This window comes from Apodemus sylvaticus, chromosome 12 (genome assembly GCF_947179515.1).
Source record: "Apodemus sylvaticus chromosome 12, mApoSyl1.1, whole genome shotgun sequence".
In the NCBI taxonomy this organism is placed as follows: Eukaryota; Metazoa; Chordata; class Mammalia; order Rodentia; family Muridae; genus Apodemus; species Apodemus sylvaticus.
In genome coordinates, this window is record NC_067483.1 from 64476675 (window position 1) to 64503297 (window position 26623).

The window sequence follows — 26623 nt, forward strand, 5'->3', positions numbered from 1 at the left end:
ACACAAAACGCAGGGAAAAAGAATAGAAGAGATCTCAAGGATATATGAAAGAATCAGATATTTTGGGAACAAAGTTTATAAACTGTTTTTTGTTTTGTTTTGTTTTTTGCAAAATTTGTTCCATAAATGCATACAAGGAATTACTGTCAAGTGTGATAGCACATGCCTATAATCTTGACGACATTTACAAGGCTCAATAAGGAGCATCTTGAGCTTGAGGTTATTTTGGACTTACCAAGCAAATTAGGGCCATATTTATATATAAAACAAAAGAAAAACTCCCAAAACAATTACTTATTTTCTTCCTTCCTTCCCTCCCTTCCTCTGCCATATACTTGAAACACTGGGGGATATACCTCCAAACAAAAACACCCTGTCTTAAAGCTTAAATTAGAACAAGTGATAATAACATAGTAAATTACTTATTATTTTATAAGGTGGAAAATGCTATAAAACTAAAGCCATGCAGTTATATCAGAAGTTGTAGATAAAGATTCTAAATATATAACCAGAGAAAACTAAACTCCTATAACTGTTTTCTGCACTCACATACTTATTACAACACTCTCCACAATGGCTAAGAGAGAACTAAACCGTCAGAGAGGCAATGAAGCCCCACTACAGGAAGCTGTTGCCTGCTTCTCAAAGGAGTATGGCCACCTGGAGGTGAAAGGTTATCAAGCTGTCCAGGCATCACCTGGACAGGGGACTACCCATCCCCAAGGCAGAGTCATCTTAAGATTAAGATTAATCTTAAATGCTAAGTAGATAGAAGGGATAACGATCCCTTTAATGATATAATACTTTTCCTTCTCAGAATTCTCAACCCCAAACCCAGACCATGAGGTTCTGCTGGGTCTTCCAACTTTCTGAGTTCTGACTCAGAACGGCCTAACTTTTTCTTTCTTCCTCTTCTTCTTTCTCCTCTTCCTCCTTTTTCTCTTTCTCCTCACTCCTTTTCTAAAGCTCTCCTCTCCCACCATGTGGCAGCTTGTCTGACTTGTGGCTTGACCCCTCCACACTGGCTTGAGTCACATTGAATGACTTGTTCTTTTTCTTCTCTATCTTCCTCCTCCATGTGGCTGTTGAGATTTGAAGCTTGCCTGCTCTGAGATTTTTTTTTTAATAAAATTGTCCTCAAGCTTCCTTCAGAGTATGTTCTTGATATTATTTTATCAAGAAGACTAAGAGTCCCAAGAAGGGACCCAGATGTCTCTGGAAACATTTGGCAACTCATGTGGGACACTCCTCAAATTTTCCAGTATCCATCAAACGCTAAATGAAGTTTTTATAAAAATGTGACACACATGCACAACTGTATATGACTCAACCATTAAGTTAAGAGACCCCTATAAGAGGCAAGGCAGAAGAAACAGAAGTTCTATCCTAAATTGTAGAAAAAAATGAATTGTTTCAAGAGGTGGGAAACATGAGTGAAGATAAGGTCAGAAAGTGGAAATATACAGACCCAAAGCCAGGGTTAAATGTAGGAATGAAGGTTTTCAGACATCTAAAATTACTTATAACAGCTAGCATCAGAAGATAAATGGGCTAAGGATGTAGTTCAGTGATAAAGTACTTGACTAATATGCAGGATTTCCTAGGTTCTATTCTCAATATTCATCCCCCAACCCCTCACAGATGCACAGGCATGTACCCATACAAAAAGGAAAAGGACATATGGCATTCTATAGAAGATGAAGAGAACCCAGAAAGGAGTACTTGTGGTAGTGTGAATAAAAATGGTACCCACAGGCCCACAGGGAGCGGCCCTGTTAGGAGGTGTGGCTTTGTTGGTGGAAGCCTGTCACTCTCTGGAGGGTAGTGGCTCACTGTATCCTCCTGCTGCCTGCAAACCCAGGTGTAGATTAGCTACCTCTCCAGCACCATGTATGGCCTATGTGCCACCATGCTTCCCACTGTCACAATAATGCACCAAACCTATGGACTATAAGGCAGTTCAATTAAACGTTTTCCTTTATAAGAATCGCTATGGGCATGGTGTCTCTTCACAGCCAAAGAAAACCTAACGAAGATAGTACTTAACTAATCGGGAACTTTTTGGTAATGGGTTTTTGTCTTACTTAGGGTTTCTAACTACTATGATAAAACACAGCTACCAAAAGTGACATGGAAAATAAAGGTTTATTTCAGCTTATACCTTCAAATTATAGTGTATCACTGAGGGAAGTCAGGGTAGGAACTCAAACACTGCAGGAACCTAGAGGCTGATGCAGAGGCCAGAGAGGACTGCTGCTCCTCGTGACTTGGTCAGCCTGCTTTCTTATACTATTAAGAACCACCAGTCCCAACCCCGCCAACATCAGTCAAGAAAATGCACCACGGGCTTGCTCACAGGCTAGTCTGATTGAGGGCATTTTCTCCACTGAGCATTTTCTGCCAAAATGACTCTATCTTGTGTGAAGCTGACATAAAACTAGTCAGCACAAGAGTAATCAGGTTATTTAGCCCATCTAGACTATTTGCAGGACGAGATTTCCACAACCTAATGCCTTCCCATTCCAAATTTACCAACTCAGTGTGATTTTTATTGTTTTCCTACTCAAACTCCAGCCTTGCCTGTGGAACTTGCCATTTCATTGCAGCAACATATCATTATAACAATAGCACCCACTTAGACTACAGTTTTTGGTTGCTGGAGTCTGTATTTTACAATGCAACTTTATCAAAATACAACTAAGAAGTATGTAATTTCAGAAATGTGCTTAGAAATGAGTAGTAGCTCTGTATCTCACCTCCTTCTCCTTGTTGAGCAACACCAACTGGCTGTCTGTGAGGATGCAGTACTTCCTCTCCCATGATGTTGTCTCAGTGTAGGGTGACTGACCACAAGACAGACGGTGGGTTGGTGGGCCTTTTACATCTGTGTAGCAAAAAATAAAAACCAATTAATGAACCATACCCATGCCCAGTACACGAATATTTGAAATACAAGATTCTCATATGATGAATTAATAGAAGTCATTTTAAACATGAATCTCAATGAACTGAAATTACTTTTAAAAACTATTATAATGGGGTAAGGAAGACTCGGTCCTACAATCATCAGAGACGCTCAAAAATTCCAAGATGAAAACTTATCATAAACTTAATATTGTAATCAACACAGTTTACACTGAGACAATGGGAAGCTATTTTAGAACTAAACCAATATTACTAAAAATGTAGGAGCAGGGATAACAGAGAAAAGAAGAAAGGACAAAGATTTCTAGTCTAGGGATGAAGAGGATTTGAGGATGCAATTAATCAAGAACTGAATGAGCAAAGTTAAGAACTGAGTAACTACATCTACAAAATGAATTTATATTAATAAGAATTGGGACTAAAACTATAGCATCACATTACCACTAGAGGCCACTAAGATCTTAAAGCATACAAAAATGATTTCCTCAAGGAAAGATCTAAAGACATCGCTTGGAAGTGAGGGTGCCTAACATCAAAGTAAAATGTGCTAACAATTCTGAAGTCCCAAATGATATTATCCTTTCCTTCTTTAAAATGGTTTAATATGAACTGTTGACTCATTTATACTGTGAAATGAGAAACATACCTTAATAGTAACATATTAGATGATTAAATATAACTTTTATGATAGTTTCTTAAATATATTAAAAGTTATTTGGCCACAAAGGACTACTCCTTTTATAAATATACTAAAGCAATTAGTTCAAATACCTTATTGCTATTAAGATGTGCTACAAGAGCAATCCAAACTGGTAACAGTAGAAAACAGCTACAACTTACTGATCAGAGCACATAAGTTCATGTCTCCTCTCAAATCCTGTAAGTGGATAATATTACCTTCATTTTTTTTTAGTTGGCGGGAGGAAAATTCTTAGCCTCCCTCCTACTTAAATCACCCATTCCCTCCAAAAATAATTTAGGGTCTAAGAACCAATAATACTAAGAGTTTGCTAGACATGGTGCTGATTCATAGGAATCTACTGCTTCAGCCTCTTGTTACTTTTTCTGCTTCTGTCTGTTCTATAAAATATATAGCAGTTACATATGGCATTGCAGAATCTTCACTCTATACCTATAGATTTCCCTTTGTGGTCTAAGCATCTTTAGTTAATGTTAGAACTGCATCTAAAGTTTTTTCAAAATTATTAATGAAAACATTAAAATTCATTCCCCCTCCCTCCTTCCATCCTTCTTTTCCTCCCTCCCTCCCCTCCTTCCTTCCCTCTCTCCTTTTTCTTCCTTTCTCCCAGTCAAGGTTTCTCTGCATAGCCCTGTCTTGAAAAATCACTCTATAGAATAGGGTGTCCTCAGAGATCCACCTTCTTCTACCTCCCAAATGCTAGTGTGAAAGGTGTGTGCTACCACCACAAGGCTAATAAATAAATTCTTAACCTTTGGACATATTTACAGTAAGCTAATCTATAGTCAAAAGTTATGTCAAAACTGGCTGCAGTCATATGATTTAGACAAATGAATTATATAGGCTTAATTCCACAGTGAAATATTAGGAAACTTAAGTAGAGAAAGATAGGTCTACATTATGTAGAAACACTGTAACCTATACAAGTTGTATTCAAGTTACTATCTTTATTACACAAGGCAGCCACTTACAACCCAAACTGTCCATTGTAATTTATGACTGATACTAAAGCTAGATGGTGTTGATAGGCCCCACCCCTTAAAAATGAGAATTTGAGACCCTGTATTTATGTTTCTTGCTAAAGATAAATCGATATCAGTATTAAACCTAAGAAAACCTGAATTGTCTGTGTGATTCTGAGTACTTTTCTTAAGCCTCCGAACATTCATTTTCTGTGAACCCTGAACTTTCTTCTAGTTCCTCCATGGTGCTGTGAAATGAGTCAACAATAAAGCAAATAGATTCCTAAAATCATTTTAGTTCATTGATAACTACAGGATGAACATAAAGCATGTTTTAAAAATTTGTCTACGAGAGATAGATGAGTCATCCCAGAGGCCAGTGTTGTCCATTTTTATAGCCATTTCTACAAGTTTTTGATAGTTTAAAGAATTATATGGAAGACAGAGAAATAAGTGAGTCTTGTTGTTCTGTTTAGTATAACTGGATTAAGATTTAACAAATGCTTTAACAAAACAAACAACAATCCCTGATGATTTTTAGACATCTACAGATTTGACTCAGTCATTCTATCATGTCGTGCATGGAAAATTGTAAGAACAGAGCATGCTCAGATTGCTGCCCTACTTCACCTCAACAGTATCGAAAATCTTCATTTTTGACTCTAGTGACTTACTTCTAATTCTGACTTCCAATTATTTTTAGGACCTAAAATTCACTAGAGAAAAGCGTAACAGAGTCACAAAGAAGACTCTTAATAGCAAAATCAGAAACAATTTTAGATTTGCTGTGTCCTATTCCTATGAGAATACTAAGGACATTACATGCTGGCCTCATTATAAAAATTAAATAATTTTAGAAACATTGAGAAGAATCCAAAGTAAACTTCTACGGAAAGCACTTTAAGACTGGATATTACCTTGTAGTCTTAAAAATTATCGATTTTTTAATATGAAGATCTCTTGAGACTGGAAAACTACTGAGGATATATATATATATCAACATCAATTATATTAGAAATTAAAATCTACCACAAATTGATATTAAAATGCATTTTAATGAAACAACTATTTTTAATAAAAATCTAAAAGAATGGCACTTTTTTACATTTTTTTCAAATGTCCTCAAAGACTGGCTAAATAAAAGACAAATTAGTTCATTTATGTTTCTATACCTAATTTGCTATTTTAGTTACTTTGGTTGATATATAAGAGAAAATCAGGACTTAGATATAAAGGTTTGAAACAACAGTAGTATTTTTAATAGTATTTTAAAATAATTATGGGCATCCTTCAATGTAATACCAAAACCTGATAAGAATTTTTCAATAAATAAGTAGGAGGAATCAGTACAACATGGAATCTCAAACCACAGCAACAAACTTTTCATATAGATACATTAAAAATAACTGTTCTACAGTGTGAGAGGATGTACCTAACCTCACAGAGACTTGATGTGCTAAGGTTGGGGATATCCAGAGGGCCTTGCCCACTCAGAGAAGGGGTTCTGGCATGGGAGAGGGTGACTAGGAGGAGGGCAGCGAGCAGAATGTAAAGTGAATAAGTAAAAAATTAAAAATTAATAAATTTTTAGGGCTGGAGAGATGGCTCAGAGGTTAAGAGCACTGACTGCTCTTCCAGAAGTCCTGAGATCAATTCCCAGCAGCTCTCATAATCAATTATATTGCAATCTGGTGCTCTCTTCTGGCCATGCAGGCAGAGCACTGTGGACTAAACAAACAATTAAACAGACAAACCTTTTAAAACTAAAAAAATGACTTTTATAATTTGAGTAGCTCTTTTTACCCCATATTCATAAGCTCATAAACATTATGTAGCTGGGATTTCCAATCTTCCAAATGATGACATTTATATACTATAAAGCTATCTGTATTCATCAACCTTCACAATCATCTTGCTGTGATCAGAAATGTCTTTGAATTCAGGAAAGATGTCAAGCTCAAGGTGAGCAGATAAACATTATCCAAAACTCTAATTTTCGTTTAGTCATGGATTTTTCTCTAGCAATAAATACTACTGATTGTTTCTCCTGAAATAACAGGATTGCCTCTTGTTTTCCAGAAAATGTCTCCCATACAGCATATATGGAACAACCATAATCGGTTGTAAAATGTTATCCTGGAGTATAACAGCCTTGCTCTAAATCAGAACAGTTATGACCATTTTCAAGAGAACTCTGCCTAACATAGGGCTTGTTGCCTACTGATGTCCCCTCATAGAAGGAGGGGTTGGGGAGGGTCACTAAAACCTCACCTGAGGTTCTGGCAACTCCTCCAGTGTCTCCTAGCTATCTGAATGTAATGCTGTTCTAAGTGCTTGTAGCCTTCTGGTCTTGGGAAGTGTTGAGGGTATAGAGAAAGGAAAGGATTGACAGAAGGGGAAACTCCACTTAAGCAGCTATGGAGAAGTCACAATCCATGCTTGTTTAGACTTTACAGCACAGCTGCTTTGGGGTCCTAAGGCTCCTGAAAGAAGTCCCTTATCCATGTTATATTAGTAACCCCAAAAACTCAATAGTTCCCTACGCTCAGCTCTGATGAAGCTACACTTTGACCTGGTATTTGGGCTTAATAAGGATGTGGTAGGTGTTGTTAACATTTTCCCAGGGAAGGAAATTGTCCAACTATCTTTGTGTCTTTTGAAAATAAGATTAATTTAGAAAGGGGATCTTGGGACTAAGGGGTTCCACAGATGATACATCAGAATCAACCATTCATATGACAATAAGAAGGCAATGAAGAATCCTAAGAAAACCAAGCCATGTGTTATAAAATCAAGTGAGGGAGTAAAGGAAAAGAGGCTTTGTCAAAGGTAATAGGCTGGTCTACTCTCCTAGATGATGAGAGTACACACCACATTGGTCAAAGTGGAAATAGTATAATAAAGCTTATGTGATCCAGATTTTAAAACAGGAATCAGAACAGATAATTCTCTTGCAGTCTGTGGTGGAAGAACAGCACAAAAAAGAGGAGAAAATAAAAGAACAATGAGTACAAAGGCAAACTAATAAATACACATAAAGTAAATTATGTAATTGTGATTCTACTTTAATTTAAAGCAGAGGTCCAACACAGTTTTCAAACAGGGAATAAAAACCTAAAAGGGAAACTCATTTTAAAAAGTTCAATGCAATCCATTATTTCCAAGTAATTTCAATATAGCATTTAAAATATTGGCTATTTGGTCTATGAGTTAATCTAAACCGTAGACCCAAGGATGCTGCAAATGCTTAACTGTCTGACAAGGAATTAGTTCCATTTTGTGTTAGCCCTTCCTTGTTATGAGACTAAAGCATCTCCTAGATAAAGATAATGGCATCTCCTAAATAAATATGAAGCTGCATGCTTCATTAGACACAAAGAGTGCCTAACAAAATGTAACTTCCCCACCCCACCCCCACACACACACTGAGGGAAGTATTAAAAAAAAAATCACAAAGAGTTAGTAAAGAGATGTGAAAGGGGGAAAGGGAGAAAGGGGGAAAGGGGGAACGCAATTCTCAAATTCATCTGGAATAACAAAAAAACCCAGGATAGTTAAAACTATTCTCAACAACAGAAGAAATTCTGGGGGAATCAGTATCCCTGACCTCAAGCAATACTACAGAGCCATAGTGTTAAAAACTGCATGGTATTGGTACAGTGACAGGCAAGTGGACCAATGGACTAGGATTGAAGACCCAGAAATGAACCCACACACCTATGGCCACTTGATCTTCGACAAAGGGGCTGAAAGCATCCAGTGGAAAAAAGACAGCCTTTTCAAAAAATGGTGCTGGTTCAATTGGAGGTCAGCATGCAGAAGAATGCGAATTGATCCATTCTTATCTCCTTGTACTAAGCTCAACTCCAAATGGATCAAGGACCTCCACATAAAGCCAGACACTCTGAAACTAATAGAAAAAAAAAAAAAAAACTGGGGAAGACCCTTGAGGACATCAGTACAGGGGGAAAGTTCCTGAACAGAACACTAATAGCTTATGCTCTAAGATCAAGAATTGACAAATGGGACCTCATAAAATTACAAAGTTTCTGTAAGGCAAAGGATACCACCAAAAGGACAAATTGGCAACCAACGAATTGGGAAAAGATCTTCACCAACCCTACATCTGACAGAGGGCTAATATCCAATATATACAAAGAACTCAAGAAGTTAGACCCCAGAAAACCAAATAACCCTATTAAAAAATGGTATACAGAACTAAACAAAGAATTTTCACCTGAAGAACTTTGGTTGGCTGAGAAGCATCTTAAAAAATGTTCAACATTAGGGAAATGCAAATCAAAACATCCCTGAGATTTCACCTCACACCAGTCAGAATGGCTAAGATCAAAAACTCAGGAGACAGCAGGTGTTGGCAAGGACATGAAGAAAGAGGAACACTCCTCCACTGCTGGTGGGAATGCAAGTTGGTACAACCACTCTAGAAATCAGTCTGGTGGTTCCTCAGAAAACTGGGCACTTCCGGAGGACCCTGCTATACGACTCTGGGCATATACCCAGAGGATTCCCCAGCATGTAATAAGGATACATGTTCCACTATGTTCATAGCAGCCCTATTTATAATAGTCAGAAGCTGGAAAGAACCCAGGTATCCCTCAACGGAGGAATGGATATAAAAAAAAATGTAGAATATATATATACAATGGAGCCATTAGAAACAATGAATTTATGAAATTCTTAGACAAATGGATGGAGCTGGAGAACATCATACTAAGTGAGGTAATCCAATCTCAGAAGATCAATCATTGTATGCATTCACTGATAAGCGGATATTTGCCTAGAAACTTGGAATACACAAGACGGAATCCACATATCAAATGATGTCCAACTTCTTGTCCAACAAGAATGGAGGAGTGGCCCCTGGTTCTGGAAAGGCTCAGTGCAGCAGTATAGGGCAATACAAGAACAGAGAAGTGGGAAGGGGTGGATAGGGGAACAGGGGGGAGGGAAGAGGGCTTAAGGGACTTTCCGGGAGTGGGGAGCCAGGAAAGGGGAAATCATCTGAAATGTAAATTTAAAAAAAAATCTATCGAATAAAAAAATAAAAATAAAGATAAATAAATGAATTAAAATTTATACACAGCTTTTTGCTTTTTATTTCAAAATTGTAATTAGGATGTAACCAATGAGATCCACTGTAAGTTATTGCCTTCAAAGCAAGCTTTAGAGGAATTTTACAGAGACGCATCCAGGTAATACAAATACTAACATTTCCATTCAATCTCAATACCTTTCACCTGCTCTTAGTGCAAAAATGAAAATGAACACACGCACACACACACACCAATATGCATACACTCTAGTAACAAACAAAACAGTTTGGGAGAATTCATCCATTTAGGTTGAGCTTTTTATTTTTAGTAAAGAAATACAATCTGAACTAATAACTGTCATAAACTGTGAGGAAATGTAGATCTCTATTTTCATTTATGTGTGTTTCTATTTTCATATCTGAGCTCACCTGGCTTAGAAGATGGTATATTGTTATGAACTCTGAAATTCAAAAACTTAAAGAACAAGAAAAACTTTATGAAGGCTGAGAATTGGGGTAATCACTTGTTATGGAAGTAAACATAATGGAATAGCATTAAAACAGAACAATGCTGCTTACATTAGCTTAGGACATTCAATGCTTTAAATATACAAAAAAAGTATATTTCTTTTAACTCAAATTCTCAAAACAATTCTAATCAACATTCATGATAATATATTTACAATCTACAATATACATTTTTAGAAGCAATTTAACCCTTTATAGATAGTGCATCTTTGTCACACAGCTTTAAAAAAAAAAAGTTCTACCTTTGGTTGTATTCTATAGGCAATTTTCCTCCACAGTGCTAAGGGCTAAAGTTAGGGCTTTGAACTTGTAATGTAAGTGCTTTATCACTATTCTACATTTTCAGTCCTTAGAGATGACTCTTAGTAATGGCAAATAATTACAACATGCTGCTCAGGAGCAGTCTATAAGGTAGTAAAGATAGATGGCTGAATCATTTTAAGTTACTGTATTAATGGTATCTGCTACCTCCTACAGGTACCATCAATTCTTCTTTTATTAAACTTATGCTAAGGTATGTATGTACTCATGTATGTAAACATGTGTACAGGTGCACTTGTGTTTATCTCAATTATTCCTCACTTTAATTTATAGAAGACATTTATCTCTGTAGTTATGTCTATACGCAAGTACATGCACACATGTACCTGCATGTCATAATGCACATATGGAGGTCAGGAGACAACTTGTGGCAGTTCGTCCTATCCCTCTTCCATCTGGGTCAAGGACGAACGCAGGTTGCCAGGCTTGGGCACCTTTACCCTCTGAGCCATCTCACTGGCCCTCCACCTTACTGTGTAAGACACGGTGTATTACTAAACCTAGAATTAGTTGATTCAAAGCTAGATGATCAGTGATCTCCAGGGATCTGCTTGTGTCCCATGTCCCCAGGAACTGGAACTGCAGGTGCATGTAGCCCAGGATGAGAATTATGTATGTGCTAGGCATTCTAACTCAAAGAAGCTTGTCTGACCCTTGATCTGTCCCTGGCCTGTTTTGTTTTTCAAAGACTTTATTTTTAATTTTAAATTATGTATTGTGGGTGGGATTAAGAAAGACAGTGGGTGTGTACCTGAGCGCAGTGCCCTTTGAGGCCAAAAGAGGCTTTCAGATTCTCGAATGGACCTGGGTGTTGGGAACCTAACTCTGGTTCTTCAGAAGAGTTCTGTGTGCTTTTAACTGCTGAGCCATCTCCATAGCACCTCACCTTTATTTAAATTCATTTTTTTTAATCCTTAAAGCACAGAAGAAAAATCAAAGCCATTCGGGTTATTAATTTCATTTTTCTTCATTACCATCTACTCTCTATTCTACAGAAATATCAGAAAGTACCCTGTTACCAGAACACCCAAATTTTGTCAGAATGGTAACATGTTGCCTGTGAACTTTGCTTTGTCCTAACAATGAAACGTAAGGAACAAAGACATTAATGACAAGCCAATATGCTTAAGATACAAATTCACCAAGTCAAAAATCTGTTTGGACATTACTGAAATACTCACTAGGATTTCATACCACTTGTTAAAACAAATTTATATTGCATCTTTGTGCCTTAGGAAACCATTTTATTTCTCAACCACAGTCTTAATTTCCATATTACCTGAATACTGGTATCTAATCAGTAACACCCCATGCTTACCGGTGCCCTTCATAAAAGGGAGAGAGGAGTGACAGGAGAGAAGGGAGAGGTAGGAGGCAGAGGGGAGAGGGGAGACGTGGAAAGAGGAGAGAGAGGGACCCAGGGAGAGAGGGAAGATGTGGGAAAGGGGAGGCATGGAAGACAGGAGAGAGAGGGTATAGTATACTTCTTTCTGATACTTCTATTAGTAGCTAACATTTGAAGGCTCTCTGCCGCTTCACTCTCAATCTCAGCAGTAGGATAACTCAACACAGAAGTTGGAACTCTGTAAGTGCAAGGACGAATGAGTTCTTCAATAACAAGTATTAAGGTCTGTGAAGGGAGAACTTAATTTTGGTTTAAAAAGAAAATCACTGTGATGAAGGAAGCATTTCCCTCAACAGCAGCGCTCCCTTGAACTTCCTATTATCTAAGTATTTAAGATAGCTGGGATCAGAAGCAATTCCTAGGATGGTCCGACCTTACTTCTTTCTACATCTAGTTGTGAGCTGCCCCTGATCACACGTGCTGTCAACAGCAGGAAGAGAAAATTACATGATTGTCTTTTACTTCTCAGACATGCATTAGAGAAATTAAGTCTCATAACTCCCACATTGGGAGTCAAGCACTGCTTAAGCAACTACATGACCTTGATAACTAAATTGAGTTTATGAATGATGCCAATGTCAGGATATTAAATAGCAGTCTATTGTAATCTATATTTTAATTGCAATAAATTAAATACACCTATTATTCCTATTGAATCTCTTAAATAGAAAAACTCAAAATGCACAAAACAATCCATTTATATTTTAACTCTAAGAGAGACAAACAATCTTTATGTAATTTTTTTCTTAGCGTATGATATTGTACAAAGTATAAAAAATACTAGTCTAGTTGTTTAAAACTTGACCATGGTCTAGGCCCTTTTTGATCAACCAATTTGTTACAGGTAGAAAATGAACTATACTAAGAATCTCCAAAGCATGTCACATGCATCAACTTTATTGTATTTAGTGACTCTGCCTATTTTAATATATCCCACACTTCTCTCTATTTGAGTTTAATCTCACTTTTCTGTAGGGGCAGATGCTGTGGGGGAAGGCTAGAGTTAGTAAGGGAATCTAATTCTTAGTGGGAAGGGGGAAGAGAGTAAGCAGTTTATCACTATCGAGTTATCCATATCTGAGCTTTTAAAAACTGGCTACACAGCCTGCACTGTGACATTATCTTTACCTAAGAAAGCAGACTTGCTGTAAAGAGCTTTTAATAGCTCTACCTCTCTCTAAAGCACAATACCAACCAATACAAAATTTGTATGTATCTTTCCTGAAATGTAACCTGTTTGAATCACAAATAACTGCATTCACAGTGAAAATGTTAGCAGTCTTCTTTAAAGAATCTAGTCAGTCATTGTTAAAGGAACAACCCAATTCAATGAGCTTTGCAAAGATCCGAACTATTCTTTTTATAAAACAAAACCAACAAGAAGAAAAAAATCAAACTAGAGATTAGAGAACGGGAACAAGCATCTACAGCAGAAGGCTACAAAGCAGAAAAAAGTATTCAGCTTTTTCTTTGTGATATACAATGTAAGTCTATAGGCCAGACATTCTTCTTAAATAAACCTATTCCATTTCTGAAAGTGTGCCAGATAGCAAATCCTAATACAACAATAAAAGTGGTCTATGATTTTAAATGAGAAAATAAAATTTAACAAGGATTTATAAAACTCTTAATTTCCCCTGACTATTATCACTGTTTTATATAATTCAAAGACTTCATATAAAAATGCCAACACAAATTATTTAATGCTTAATGAATGTGTTGGTAGGTATAGTTACAGTATCAGATATAAGTTCCCCTTCTATACAGAAAACATACTCTAAGATCAATAAACAGTAACAATTTATTAAATATAAATGATGAATGTTAACAAACATAAACAAGCACCATGATTAGAGTTGTCTTCATTTTTTCTCACAAACAAAAAATGCATAATACATAAGGACTCCTGCATGGCCAAGGTTATATCTTTTGTTTTTCTGCCTTTGATACCTCATTAGTTTTCCTCATTTCTTCTCAGGAGGAACTTTTCCATTCCTAGGCTTAGATATTTTTTACATATTATGTAAGAAGATGGTAAGACTGCAGCCAAGTATGATGACTTACTCCTATAAGCACACAACCTAGCCTGCAGCCAGCTTGAGCTACACAGTAAGTTCATAACTAACTTGAACTACAGAGTGAAACCCTGTCTTGGATGAAAGGCAGACAGATACTGCACACATTTTTTAAACAACAAAATTATATGTATATATAAAAAATTATCCTTTATAGAAAAGAGCTTCTATTGGACAGTCCACCTCCTGTCTAGATTCATGAATAATTTATGGTTTGGGGGACAAAGTAAACATGTGGATTGCTTTTAGTAATGTTTAATCTTTACTAGTTAATTTAAGCTAAAAAAAATTCCATTCAGTATAGTGAATATTTATATAATGAAGTTTTAGTATGAAGATACTATAAAAAGAAAAATAGTGAATGTCAAGAAATGATGTGCGGGCTGGAAAGATGGCTTAGAGGTTAAGAGCATCAACTGCTCTTCCAGAGGTCCTGAGTTCAATTTCCAACAAACACATGGTGGCTCACAACCATCTGTAACTGGGGTCTGCTGCCCTCTTCTGGTGTGTCTGAAGAAAGCAATGGTGGTGTACTCATATGTCTAAAATAAATAAGTAAATCTTAAAAAGAAAGAAATGTGTGAAGGTCACAGGAGAATAGGTTAAAATACAGGTGTGGTTTGAATGAGAGTGGCCCAGATGGCCTCCTCTCTTTAAATACTTAGTGCCATTTGGTGAAACTGAGAACTTTCTAGACCCTGCCTTATATACTTCTACATCTTGCTGATCATTTATATCTTTTATAATATCCTAACTAGCAATGTTTCCTTGACTTCTGTGGATCATTTCTCAAATTAGCAAATCTGAGAAAGCCTCTGATTTCTGTAGTTAAATTGGTTATAAGTATCAGAGGCCCAGCAATTGCATTAGAAGCAGAGGCAGTATTATAGAACTGAGCTCTTAAATCCACAGAATCCATGACAATAGATAGGTGGTATCTAATGGAATATCAAGTACCCAGTGGCATCCAGCATCCAGAGACTAAAACTAGTTATGGGTAGTGTTCCCTCATTTTTTTCTTTTCTTTTTTCTTTTCCTTCCTTCCTTCCTTCTTCTCCTCTCTCCCTCCCTCCCTTCGTCCCTCCCTTCAGTATGTATATAACTTTTCCAAGACTATTTTCTCAATTTCTTTCTTTTTTATAAAGGAGTGGCATTTGGTTGTACATTTATGTTTAGAATTTTAAAACTTGATTCAAAGTAAAGGAATGTTTTACTAAAAGAGATTTTTAAAAAAAAATGTAAAGGCCAGGGATGGTGGTACACATCTTTAATTCTAGCACTCAAAAGCAAAAGTGGGAAAATTGCTGTAAGTTCTAGGCTAGCCTAGTCTAAACAGCCAGTTCCAGGATAGCCAGGACAACACAGATCCTTTCTCAAAAAAAAAAAAAATAAATAAATAAATAAAAAATAAAAAAATAAAAAATAAAAAAGAGATCTGTGAAACTGTTAGCCTATACTTTTATGTGTACTTGTGTACATGTGTGAATACCTAGACAAATTAAAATACAAAGGCGAGTAGAAAATAAAACGTGTGAAAAGAGTTGACTGCCTTGTGATCAGAGGTAAGAGGGAGATGAGATGTGTGAGAGATTAGGAAAACAAGATGTTCGTTATTTTTATTCATGGAATCTGGAGTGGTACATCAACTAAATATATTTAAAACTGAACTTAAAAGTAGCATTGGGAATCTTAATAACTAGGTCCTGCCAAATTACAAAATGATTAAAACTCCAAATGACAGTGCTTAACATCAACCTCATGAACAGAAAAACACAAACACAAACACAAACCAAACATTAAAGCCCTCAATATCTCTATAATTTTATCTCTACTATGGTGCAGAGTATAAGTAATATACAAAAACTAATTCTATATGAGTCTTCAGAGACATAATCTAACTATTATTATTAATAACAATAAGATTAGGACATTGCCTATTTGGGGTGGGTAGTTTAAGTCTATTTAAAGAACATAGAAAGTATGTATGTTTGCATGTTGTGTGTGTGTGTGTATATATATATATACACATATATATGTATATATAAACTGGAATTAGACTTAAAATTACAGCACTTGGCAGGGTGAGGCAGGAGGATCATGAATTTGAAGCCTGCCTTAAATGTTATAGAATAAAGCTTCTCAAGAGGAGGGTATCCTAATCACTGTTTTATTGCTGTGAGAGACACTATGACCACGTCAACTAGTATAAGAGAAACATTTAACTGGGGTACTGTTCCAGAAGTTCAGTCCATTATCATAGTGGGAAGCTTGGTAACACTGGAGCTGGAGCTGAGAGCTAGTTATGCCATGCCCTGATCTGCAGGCAGAGAGAGAGGTGGGGGAAGGGAAGGCGAGGGAGAGAATAGAGACAGGCACAGACAGGCAGACAGAGACTGGGATTGGCATGGGCTTTTGAAGCCTCAAGGCCCACCACCAGGGACACACTTCCTCCAACAATACCACACCTCTTAGTCTTTCTAATCCTTTCAAATAGTGCCACTCCTTGGTTACTAAGTGTTCCAATATATGAGCCTATGGGGGCCATTCTTAAGTTAAACCACCACAGAAGGTGAAGCTGCGTACAAGATTTTTAATTTTCTTTATAAATAGGTAAGCAGGATTTGAGACATCTGTTTAGAACTTAAATGTCAGCCGGGCAGTGTTGGCGCATGCCTGTAATCCCAGGGAGGCAGAGGCAGGCGGATTTCTGAGTTCGAGGCCAGCCTGGTCTACTGAGTGAGTTCCAGGACAGCCAGTGCTACACAGAGAAACCCTGTCTTGAACACCACCCCCCAAAAAAAGAAAAACATTAAATGTCTCATATAACTCTGTGAGATTTGAGATTTGTGTCTCTTGAAAAATAAATCATAGAGTGCTTTACTGTGCCAGAAGGTGATATTAACTGAAAAAGAGATGGCATGTCCTTAGATTCTTAACAGACCTACATAACACAACTCATTACATCACTGATTTTCAGCACATAGGAATGTTCTTCATAGATATAGCTTAACAAGGCCCAGAACTTTGGCAGTACAAGGCTCAAGGTTAAACTGGACCCCTGGCAAGACTTATGTCCCCATTGTAGATTATTTGATGAAAGTACTTTACACATCAGAAAGAAGTAAGAGTAATTTCTAAAACAGAGAAGTGGTCAGTAAATGTTAGGAATCATGTTATTGTTGGACAGAAGCACCAAGGTCAAGAGCTTACAAAAAGATTTTGGAGGAAGTCCAGTGACCTGAAAAGGAATCTCTGTAGTGTCACTTTGCAACCATGACTCCTGGTCAAAACACTTTGGACCCTCAGTTTTAAGTTTTAACCTCTTGGGAATATGTAAGAATTGATGACAAATATCAAACATTACAAATAGTGCCTGGTATTTTGGAAGTCCTCAGAAAGAGTGAGCAATGTATTTTTATTTTATGCATCTAATAAAAATGAATTTATTCAGTATTCCTACACAAAAATATTAATGCTAAAAACAGAGCAAAACATGTAAGTCAGGAGAACACAGTTTTAAACTGAATATCAGGATTCTATAATGAATATAAACACAGTTTTTCGTTTTGTATTTGTTAAAATAATGTGTGTGTGTGTGTGTGCGCGCGTGTGCGTGTGTGTGTGTGTGTGTGTGTGTGTGTGTGTGTGTGTGTGTGTGTTATGCATAGGTTTGTGTTATGTATGGGTCTGGTGCTGTTCTTGTGAACCAATGAATAAAGGAGCTAATCGCTGAGTGAGTAGGAGGGACTTCCGGGTTGGATAGAGAAAGAGAGGAAGCAGGATAGAGTTATGACTTTTGGATGCTGATAGTGTAAGGACAAGACGTAGCTACAAGTGTCTCCCAGTTTCAATGGTGGATCCATCAGGATTCGCCACTGGAGGATTTAGATTTAATAAGGGTTACAAGATTAGGATTTTAGATGCTGTGTCCAATGACTGAGTTACCGTCGTTTCTGAACTGTAAGTCTGGGTGGTGTTTTCCTTCATACAGCAGCTCATCCAGTTCATCCTGGTTCAAGAGAGAAAGGTACTACCACAAAGCATTGGCTTGCCAGATGTGAACCACAAAGGCCTTGAGCGTTTTGAAGCATTAGCACTGGCATGGTAGTGACCTGCCAATGGGAACTTGAGCTGGGTGGAGAGATTTTGAAACTCTGAGTCAGAGAGTATCCACAAGATAAAAACAGGTCAGCCATTGCCTGCAATTGCATCGCAGGCTAGGCCGCCAGGTTAGAGTAGTGAGGCACATACATGGGAACGTGCCAGTTCATTTAATTTTAATATTTCCCGCAACAGGTTTGCTTTACCAAAAGAAAACTACTCTGATTCCATCTAATAGACCTTATACACCAGTGCACCAAAAGCCTGTTTATCATTCTGAATGCAGATTTCACAAGGAAAGAAAAGGTAGCTTAATAACCTACTATTCCTCTCAGATGAGAGGAAGAAGATGATGAAAAAGGAGAACAATCATCTTAATGGTGCTGTTTTAATCTCACCAATGGCTTCCAAATTTCCCAGCCTTATAAGCCTCTAAGCATAACATAGATGACAGCTATGCTTGGAAAAAGTGACTAATCCTAAATAAATTTCAGTTAGTTAAAAAAATGTGTGTATGTTTCTCAAATACAACCATAAGACCATACAACACTGAGAAGTATGCGGATAATATTATTTAAGTTGAATTGAAACTCAAAAAATATTTTTCACTCCTTAAAATGAAAGCCAAAAAGACACACACACAGAGAGAGAGAGAGAGAGAGAGAGAGAGAGAGAGAGAGAGAGAGAGAGAGAGAGAGAGAGAAGAAAACACTGTGTATATCTATAAGTTGTACAAAAGCACCACGAGTATAAAAAGCAGATAGTTTCCAGGAATACCAACTTCATGGGATATCCTATAGTTATACAATGTCCCAGAGCAGACCTTATAACCAACACAAGAAGCCTGTTCACTCTCTCTCTTAGGCAATTTCTAGCAAAAAAAAAAAAAAAATAGGGATTTTGCAACCAATAATTCATTCAAATAATAATGTCCCTCAAGCTATCAATTCATATTTATATTCTCATAACTAGAAAAAATTAAGAATTACATGAAATACCATTGTATGTTTTAATGTAAAGCACACAAACACTGTAAATTAATCCTTACATCTAATTCCTCTGTGTTGTACAGAAACATAAAGAGTAATTTCTTAGACATATGCCATGCCTGGAATATTTTTTCACTGTCTACTAATAGACTTGAATTCATGTATAAACTTAATGTTTATTCTAGCTAAAGTACTGAAATACAGAAGTATAGGATGAGTATCAGGTTATTAACTACATGAAAAGTCTAACAAGCCTACAAGTTCTTAAAGTCTCTTGCTAAGAGGTATTCTAGAAGAGCTTAGAAGTGGCTCAGTGGTGTTTTTGCAAAGGATCTGGGTTCAGCACCCAAATAATAGATCATGGCCATTGTTAACTCCAGTTCTAGGGGACTCAATGACCTCTTCTGACCTCCATGGCACCAAGTATACCTGTGGTACATATGCATACATGCAGGCAAAACATTCATACACATGATATGAATAGGTCTTTTTTAAATGTCAAAATAAAGAAAAGGTGCTGGAGCACACCTGTAATTCCAATACTCAAAAAAAGGAACTGTAAATTCACAGGCAGCCAAGGCTACAGATTAGTTCCAAAAATTAAAAGAAACTAAAGAGAAGAAAAGAGGAACAGGAGGAAAAGAAAATTAAGAAAGAAAGAAAAGGGAGAAAAGAGGGAGGGAAGACAGTTATATACAGCAATGTAGCATATGAGCCAAGCTCTTCTGCATCTAAATAGATTCACATCAAATCTGTATCTGGAGTATGTTTTTCATTAATTCCATGTCACTGAAATTCTGGACACCCCTATTTTAGGTGGTAAATATTTTAAGTGCATATTTCTCAAAAAAACAAATTGGAAACTTAAAAGAAAACAGAACCCAAAGATGCTGAATACAAAAAAATCCATGCAATAATTTCCAAAAGACTGTTAGACAATGACTAAGCATGAGATCTGCTTTATGTGAATTGGACATTCTACATTTTCTGGCTTGTTTCCTTATAATGCTCCAATTTCATACAATGCCAAGCTTTTAGGACAATGAAAAGAGGGTGTCAAAGTAGCAGCTTTAAACAAAAAAACATTTCAAATAAACAGGGATGAGGAGAACTGCTTTGTATATGTAAAGGGCTATTTATAGGGACTTGAAAGGGTAAGAAAAATGATAAAATTGTCCTTTTAATTTTGAACTTTGAAAACCAGGTTCTAAAGAACCACGTTCTTTAGAGCCTCCATAACTAACAAATATATTCCCTCATGCCAACTCCCTTGTACCAATTAAATTTGGTGATAGAAATAAATAATAAATTGTTTAAGCCAAAGAAAGTTTAAAAGACAATTCTCAGCATCAGTCACCATGATCAGAACCAGATCATGGGTTCTGTGATGTCTAGCTAAATGTCAAGCTGAACTTTGCCAGCTATGTATCTTTATCAAGCCAAATACATGTTTTATTTGCAAATACATTTCAACATTCCACAGATCACATCCTGTTAAACTGTCTGCTACTACTCCAAATAGGGGTCACAAAAATGTGGCAAGAGTAAAAGGTTTCTGAATGTGCAATGACCAAAAACTAATCCAAAACTCAAATTTGTAATTAACACATCCTGGCACCATTCGCAAGTGTGACAGCCATGACTTCACCACACCGTTGGATTAGAACACACAGTATGCAGAGTCTACACTAAGCAAGTAGTCCATGCCATACACTGCCTGAAAAAACTCGTATCATACATAAACAAAACATATCTATCTTATTCAAAACAAATTTGCTTTCATCTTTAACAAATGGTAAAATTATACATAAACCAAAGAATTGTTTTAAAATAAATCTATGATTTATTATTAAATGTTTTATTTGTATATATACTTTAAAAGTCATTTACTTTACTCAGGGCTTGAGTTAAAGAACTGTGAGTGGAAAGGTTTAAGAAGACCTGTAAAACTACAAGCATGAGAAATGCTTAGACACACTTTATGATAATGCAAACTTAATTTTATCAGTGTCTGCACTGAGTAAAAATAACTCAAGTGGAAGTACTTAACTTTTTGAAAAGTGTATCATTCCATATATTTTCAAACTGTTTTCTGTTTCATTACTAACTTTCAAAAGCTAAGTGTGAAGCAGCAATAAGTTACTTAATAGCTCCATGATTTCAGTTTGCTGTACCTGAGGGAACAAATGGAAGATGAGTAAAAACATCATAGGATTTATATACGAGGACAAATGGCAAAAGCTATCTCTCATGAAGAACAAGATTAAAGAGAAACAATCCGACACCAGGCCTAGAGACTAAAAGTATTCTTTAGTCCTGTAGGTCTATAGGAGATGCTGGAAGGATAGCTCAGTGGGAGTATCTTGCCTAACATGTGAGAGCTTTGGTTCAAGTTCTAGTACCCACAGAATAACAGCACATGTGCTCAGGCACACACCACACACACACACACACACACACACACACACACACACACATACAGAAACACATGCTCACACTCACACAACACACATGTATACACACACATTCATACACACATACACACAAATGCTTACAACTATCTGTAACTCCACTTTTAGAAGAGCAGATACACTTGTGTAGCTTCTATGGACACCAGACACATATGCAGTATGCAAACAGGAAAAACACCCATATACACAAATAGTAACAAAAAATAATACTAAAGTACAAGGATTTGATTACTACTTATAATCAAATTCCAAATCAAAGTTGCAAAGTAAGCAACTACCTGATCAAGGGTTTATATATGTAGAGTCATATATAGAGTTATATATACATATATATGTAGAGTCAATATATATATATATATATATATATATATATATACTGGACAAACACTCCTTAAGAAAAGTATATATTGAAACTCAAATTCCTTAGTGCAAAGGAGGAAGCTACCTGTTGTTGACAATCTATAAGCAACAAACAATTTATTTAACTATGTAGATATGAAAAACTACTTTTTATGTACCATTAAAATTTGCTGAGTGCTACTATTGGCTACTGTAAGTGTGTTGTCTCTGTGCTAGACATTACAAACTCCACTGTAATCGATATGTGGTCAAATAATACCAATACAATATGCTATGCATAAAAAAAGAATAAGAAGCATGGGTAAGTAAGAGAGAAGAATGAATAATCTTAACAGCCACAGGTGTTGGGAGGTGAGAAAAAGGTGGCGTACATTATTGGTGAAAAAGGACAAGATGAACATTTGGCTAGAAACGTCTTGTGTTCCTAGTGACACATTAGGAAATTAGACCCAACTACAGGAGATGACTGCTTATATGATGGTTGGCTGGACTACTGCAAATGTCATACATAGGATACGCTTTCACACAAAAATTGAATTTTAATATTACAATATATGCTCATTTACCGTTTTTTTTTTATAGAAAGCTATCTTCCAATGAATCTGCAGTGAGAGTTCTATCCAGGATCTCTGTATAAACCATTAATAATCCATGTCCACTTATTTTATCTAGTAAAAGTTTTATCTGATTAAATAATTTGAAGACAGAGCCCTTCTAGGTATCTGCCCTACCTAGCATGAGTCTTCTTCTCTGCTCTTGAATCTTCTGTAAGTTTCCCTGTATCAGAACTATTATTTACAAGCAACCTCATAATTGAGCTTTTCCTGAATTTCAAAATTTAGCTAAATGTAAACAAGCTTTTGTATTCTAATATCAACAATTTATGAGACATTACAAATTTTGGGAATTACAATAACAGAAACAGAGCGCCAGGTTAGGGAATTAACATAACTGATTTTTGTTGGGTTTTCAACACTGATATACAGTAAGCGCACACAAGTGTCAGTTAAGAGAACTCACAAAAGAACTGGAGAAATCTGGGGAATCAATCACTTCTGTGAACCTGGAAACTTTTAGTTAAAAAAAAAAAAATCCCAGATGTTTTATGAAGCTAATTATTAGAATATATATAGGCCATGACTTGAGGAAGCAATGCAAAAATCATTTTCCTTATAAGTTAACTTCAATATTTGTCTTTGGATTACTCAAAAAAAAAAAGTATGGGGTCTTAAAGGATGGGAGGAAAGTGAGTGAATATGCTCAAGATACACTATATACCTGTGAATATAATCAATATACACTATATACCTGAGAATGTAATCTAGATACACTATATACCTGTGATTATAATCAAGATACACTATATACCTGAGAATGTAATCAAGATACACTATATACCTGTGAATATAATCAAGATACACTATATACCTGTGAATATAATCAATATACACTATATACCTGAGAATGTAATCAAGATACACTATATACCTGTGATTATAAACAAGATACACTATATACCTATGAATGTAATCAAGATATACTATATACCTGTGAATATAATCAAGATACACTATATACCTGTGAATGTACTCAAGATATATTATATACATGGTAAAACTGCCAGGGAATAAATAAAATATATTTCTTTACAATGCATAATTATATGAATCTATCATCTGATTTTAAATCCCTATAGCAAAATTAATATTTTAGCCCAACATAAACTCAAAATCAGTATTTCTTAATCTCAGAAAGTTGAGGGAAAAGGTCCTAAAAATCATAAAAGCTAGCTAGCATATGCAGTTTCTTCACTGAAATCTAAACAGCAACTTCCCTAATGAGTCCATTTTGTAAAGCATAATAAAAATCTTTGTCTATTATAATTTAGACTTTCACTATCATTATTACAATTCTAATTGGTGACTAATCTTATTTTTGTTGCTATAACACAATTTCACTTATGAGTAAAATTCAAAATTGAATTTCCTCAAATATTAACACAAGACAAAAAGAAAAATAAAATGTATGCATAAGATGAAAAATGCTAGGCATGCCTGTGTGTGTATGTTTGTGTGTCTGTGTGTGTATAGAATATATGTGCATGCACGTTTTTCTCTACAGCTCTACAACTTATTATCTGAATTAGGATCTCACTAAACCTGGAACTTGCCAATCTCTTGAGCCCAGGAGATCTGTCTGCCTCCACCACCAGAATTATAGGTGCACAGTGCTAAGCTCCTTTTACGTTGGTGCTGGAAATTAGAACTTAGGTAGATTTTAATACAGATCAAACATTTTTACAAGATCTAAGCCATCTTTCTAGCTCCAAAGAAAACTATTTTCAGGAGAGCAAAATTTATACCTAATAGGAAGGCAAAATATTTTCACATTTAGGTAATTTTTTAAGATAAAAGTCAGTGATTCTAGCTGCTAAGGTTGTATTTGTATTCTAAGGTGTAATGAATGCTAACTCAAGAAAAACTCATCAATCACATCAAAACAAACATTTCTATTAAACTTCACGCTTAAAGTTCATTGTAAAATTATCTTTAATAAACCCCATTTTTCTTAAAAACAAGCAATACATCCCATGTTTTTTCCTTGTCCATGTTTCTCCTCTCTACACTTTTAATTATTTAAAGTCAACCATGGTACAAAAATATAAGATAGAACACGTTAGTTGTGTGAGCAGAATGATGAAATCTGAGTCCCGGTAGGGATGTAAGGGGTTTCCTCTGCACGAGAGAACAATGCAAAATGCTACCTGTGAATTTTACTTAAAAGCCATGTCAGGGCATCTTATTTAAGAGCCTTGTCAGGCTGTCACAGTGTCATATTGGTTGTTCAAACAACTTTATTTTATGTAATACTGGTTGTAAACTGCCAAAGTAGTGATGCTCGCAGTTTAGGCATGTCAAAGACAAGTTAGTAAAAAGGTAAATATTGCTGAAAAAGCACTTGACAAAATTAAAACTCCCTTCATGTTAAAAGTCTTGGAAAGATCAGGAATTCAAGACTCATACCTAAGCATAGTAAAAGCAATATACAGCAAGCCAGTAGCCAACGTCAAACTAAATGGAGAGAAACTTGAAGCAATCCCACTAAAATCAGGGACTAGACAAGGCTGCCCTCTCCCTCCCTAACTATTCAATATAGTACTTGAAGTTCTAGCTAGAGCAACTGGACAACAAAGAAGGTCAAAAGGAATACAAATTGGAAAGGAAGAAGTCAAAATATCACTATTTGCAGATGATATGATAGTTTACTGAAGTGCCCCCAAAACTCCACCAGAGAACTCCTATAGCTGATAAACAGCTTCAGGAAAGTGGCCAGATATAAAATTAACTCAAACAAATCAGAGGCCTTCCTGTACTCTAAAACAGGCTGAGAAAGAAATTAGGGAAACAATAACCTTCAAAATAGTCACAAACAATATAAAGTATCTTGGTGTGACTCTATCAAACAAGTGAAAGATCTGTATGACAAGAACTTCAAGTCTTTGAAGAAAGAAATTGAAGAAGGCCTCAGAAGATGCAAAGATCTCCCATGCTCATGGATTGGCAGGATTAATACAGTAAAAATGGCCATCTTGCCAAAAGCAATCTACAGATGCAATGCAATCCCCATTAAAATTCTAACTCAATTCTTCATAGAGTTAGAAAGACCAACTCTCAAATTCATCTGGAATGACAAAAAACCCAGGATAGCTAAAACTATTCACAACAATAAAAGAACTTCTGGGGGAATCAGCATCCCTGACCTCAAGATGTACTACAGAGCAATAGTGATAAAAACTGCTTAGTATTGGAACAGTGACAGGTAGGTAGATTAATGCAATAGAATTGAAGACCTGGAAATGAACCCACACACCTATGGTCACTTGATCTTTGACAAAGGAGCTAAAACCATCCAGTGGAAAAAAAGACAGCATTTTCAAAAAATGGTGCTGGGTCAACTGGTGGTCAACATGTAGAAGAATGAAAATTGATCCATTCTTATTTCCCTGAACAAAGCTCAAGTCCAAGTGGATCAAGGACCTCCACATGAAACCAGATACACTCAATCTAACAGAAGAAAAAAATGGGGAAAATCCTGGAACACATGGGCACAGGGGAAATTTTACTGAACAGAACACCAATAGCTTATACAAGAATTGACAAATGGGACCTCATAAAATTGCAAAGCTTCTGTAAGGCAAAGGACACTGTCAATAGGACAAAATGGCAACCAACAGACTGGGAAAAGATCTTTACCAATCCTTCATCTGAAAGAGGCTAATATACAATATATACAAAGAACTCAAGGAATTTATTCTCCGTACAATCAAATAACCCTATTAAAAATGGGGTACGGAGATAAATAAAGAATTCTCAACTGAGGAAACCCAGATGGTAGAGAAGCACCTAAAGAAGTGTTCAATAGCTGGGCAGTTGTGGTGCACACCTGTAATCCCAGCACTCTGGGAGGCAGAGGCAGGTAAATTTCTGAGTTCAAGGCCAGCCTAGTCTATAGAGTGAGTTCCAGGACAGCCATGGCTATATAGAGAAACCCTGTCTCGGAAAAAAAAAAAAAATCCAAAAATCAAAAGAAAAAGGAAAAGGAAAAAAAAAACCCAAAGAAGTGTTCAACATCCTTAGTCATCAGGGAAATGGAAATCATAACAACCCTCAGATTCCACCTCACACCAGTCAGAATGGTTAAAATCAAAAATTCAGGTGAGAACAGATTTTGGC

General features: G+C 36.2%; 1 protein-coding gene across 2 annotated transcripts in view; it reads right to left on the bottom strand.

Annotated features, from left to right (window-relative positions):
- The window catches only part of Rasal2 (RAS protein activator like 2), a 294721-nt gene that overhangs the window by 168364 nt on the left and 99734 nt on the right, over positions 1-26623 (bottom strand). For both annotated transcript variants that reach the window (XM_052200582.1, XM_052200581.1), the window contains exon 2: positions 2757-2884. In XM_052200582.1, coding sequence (XP_052056542.1) covers positions 2757-2884 — 128 coding nt within the window. The remainder of the gene's footprint in view (positions 1-2756; positions 2885-26623) is intronic.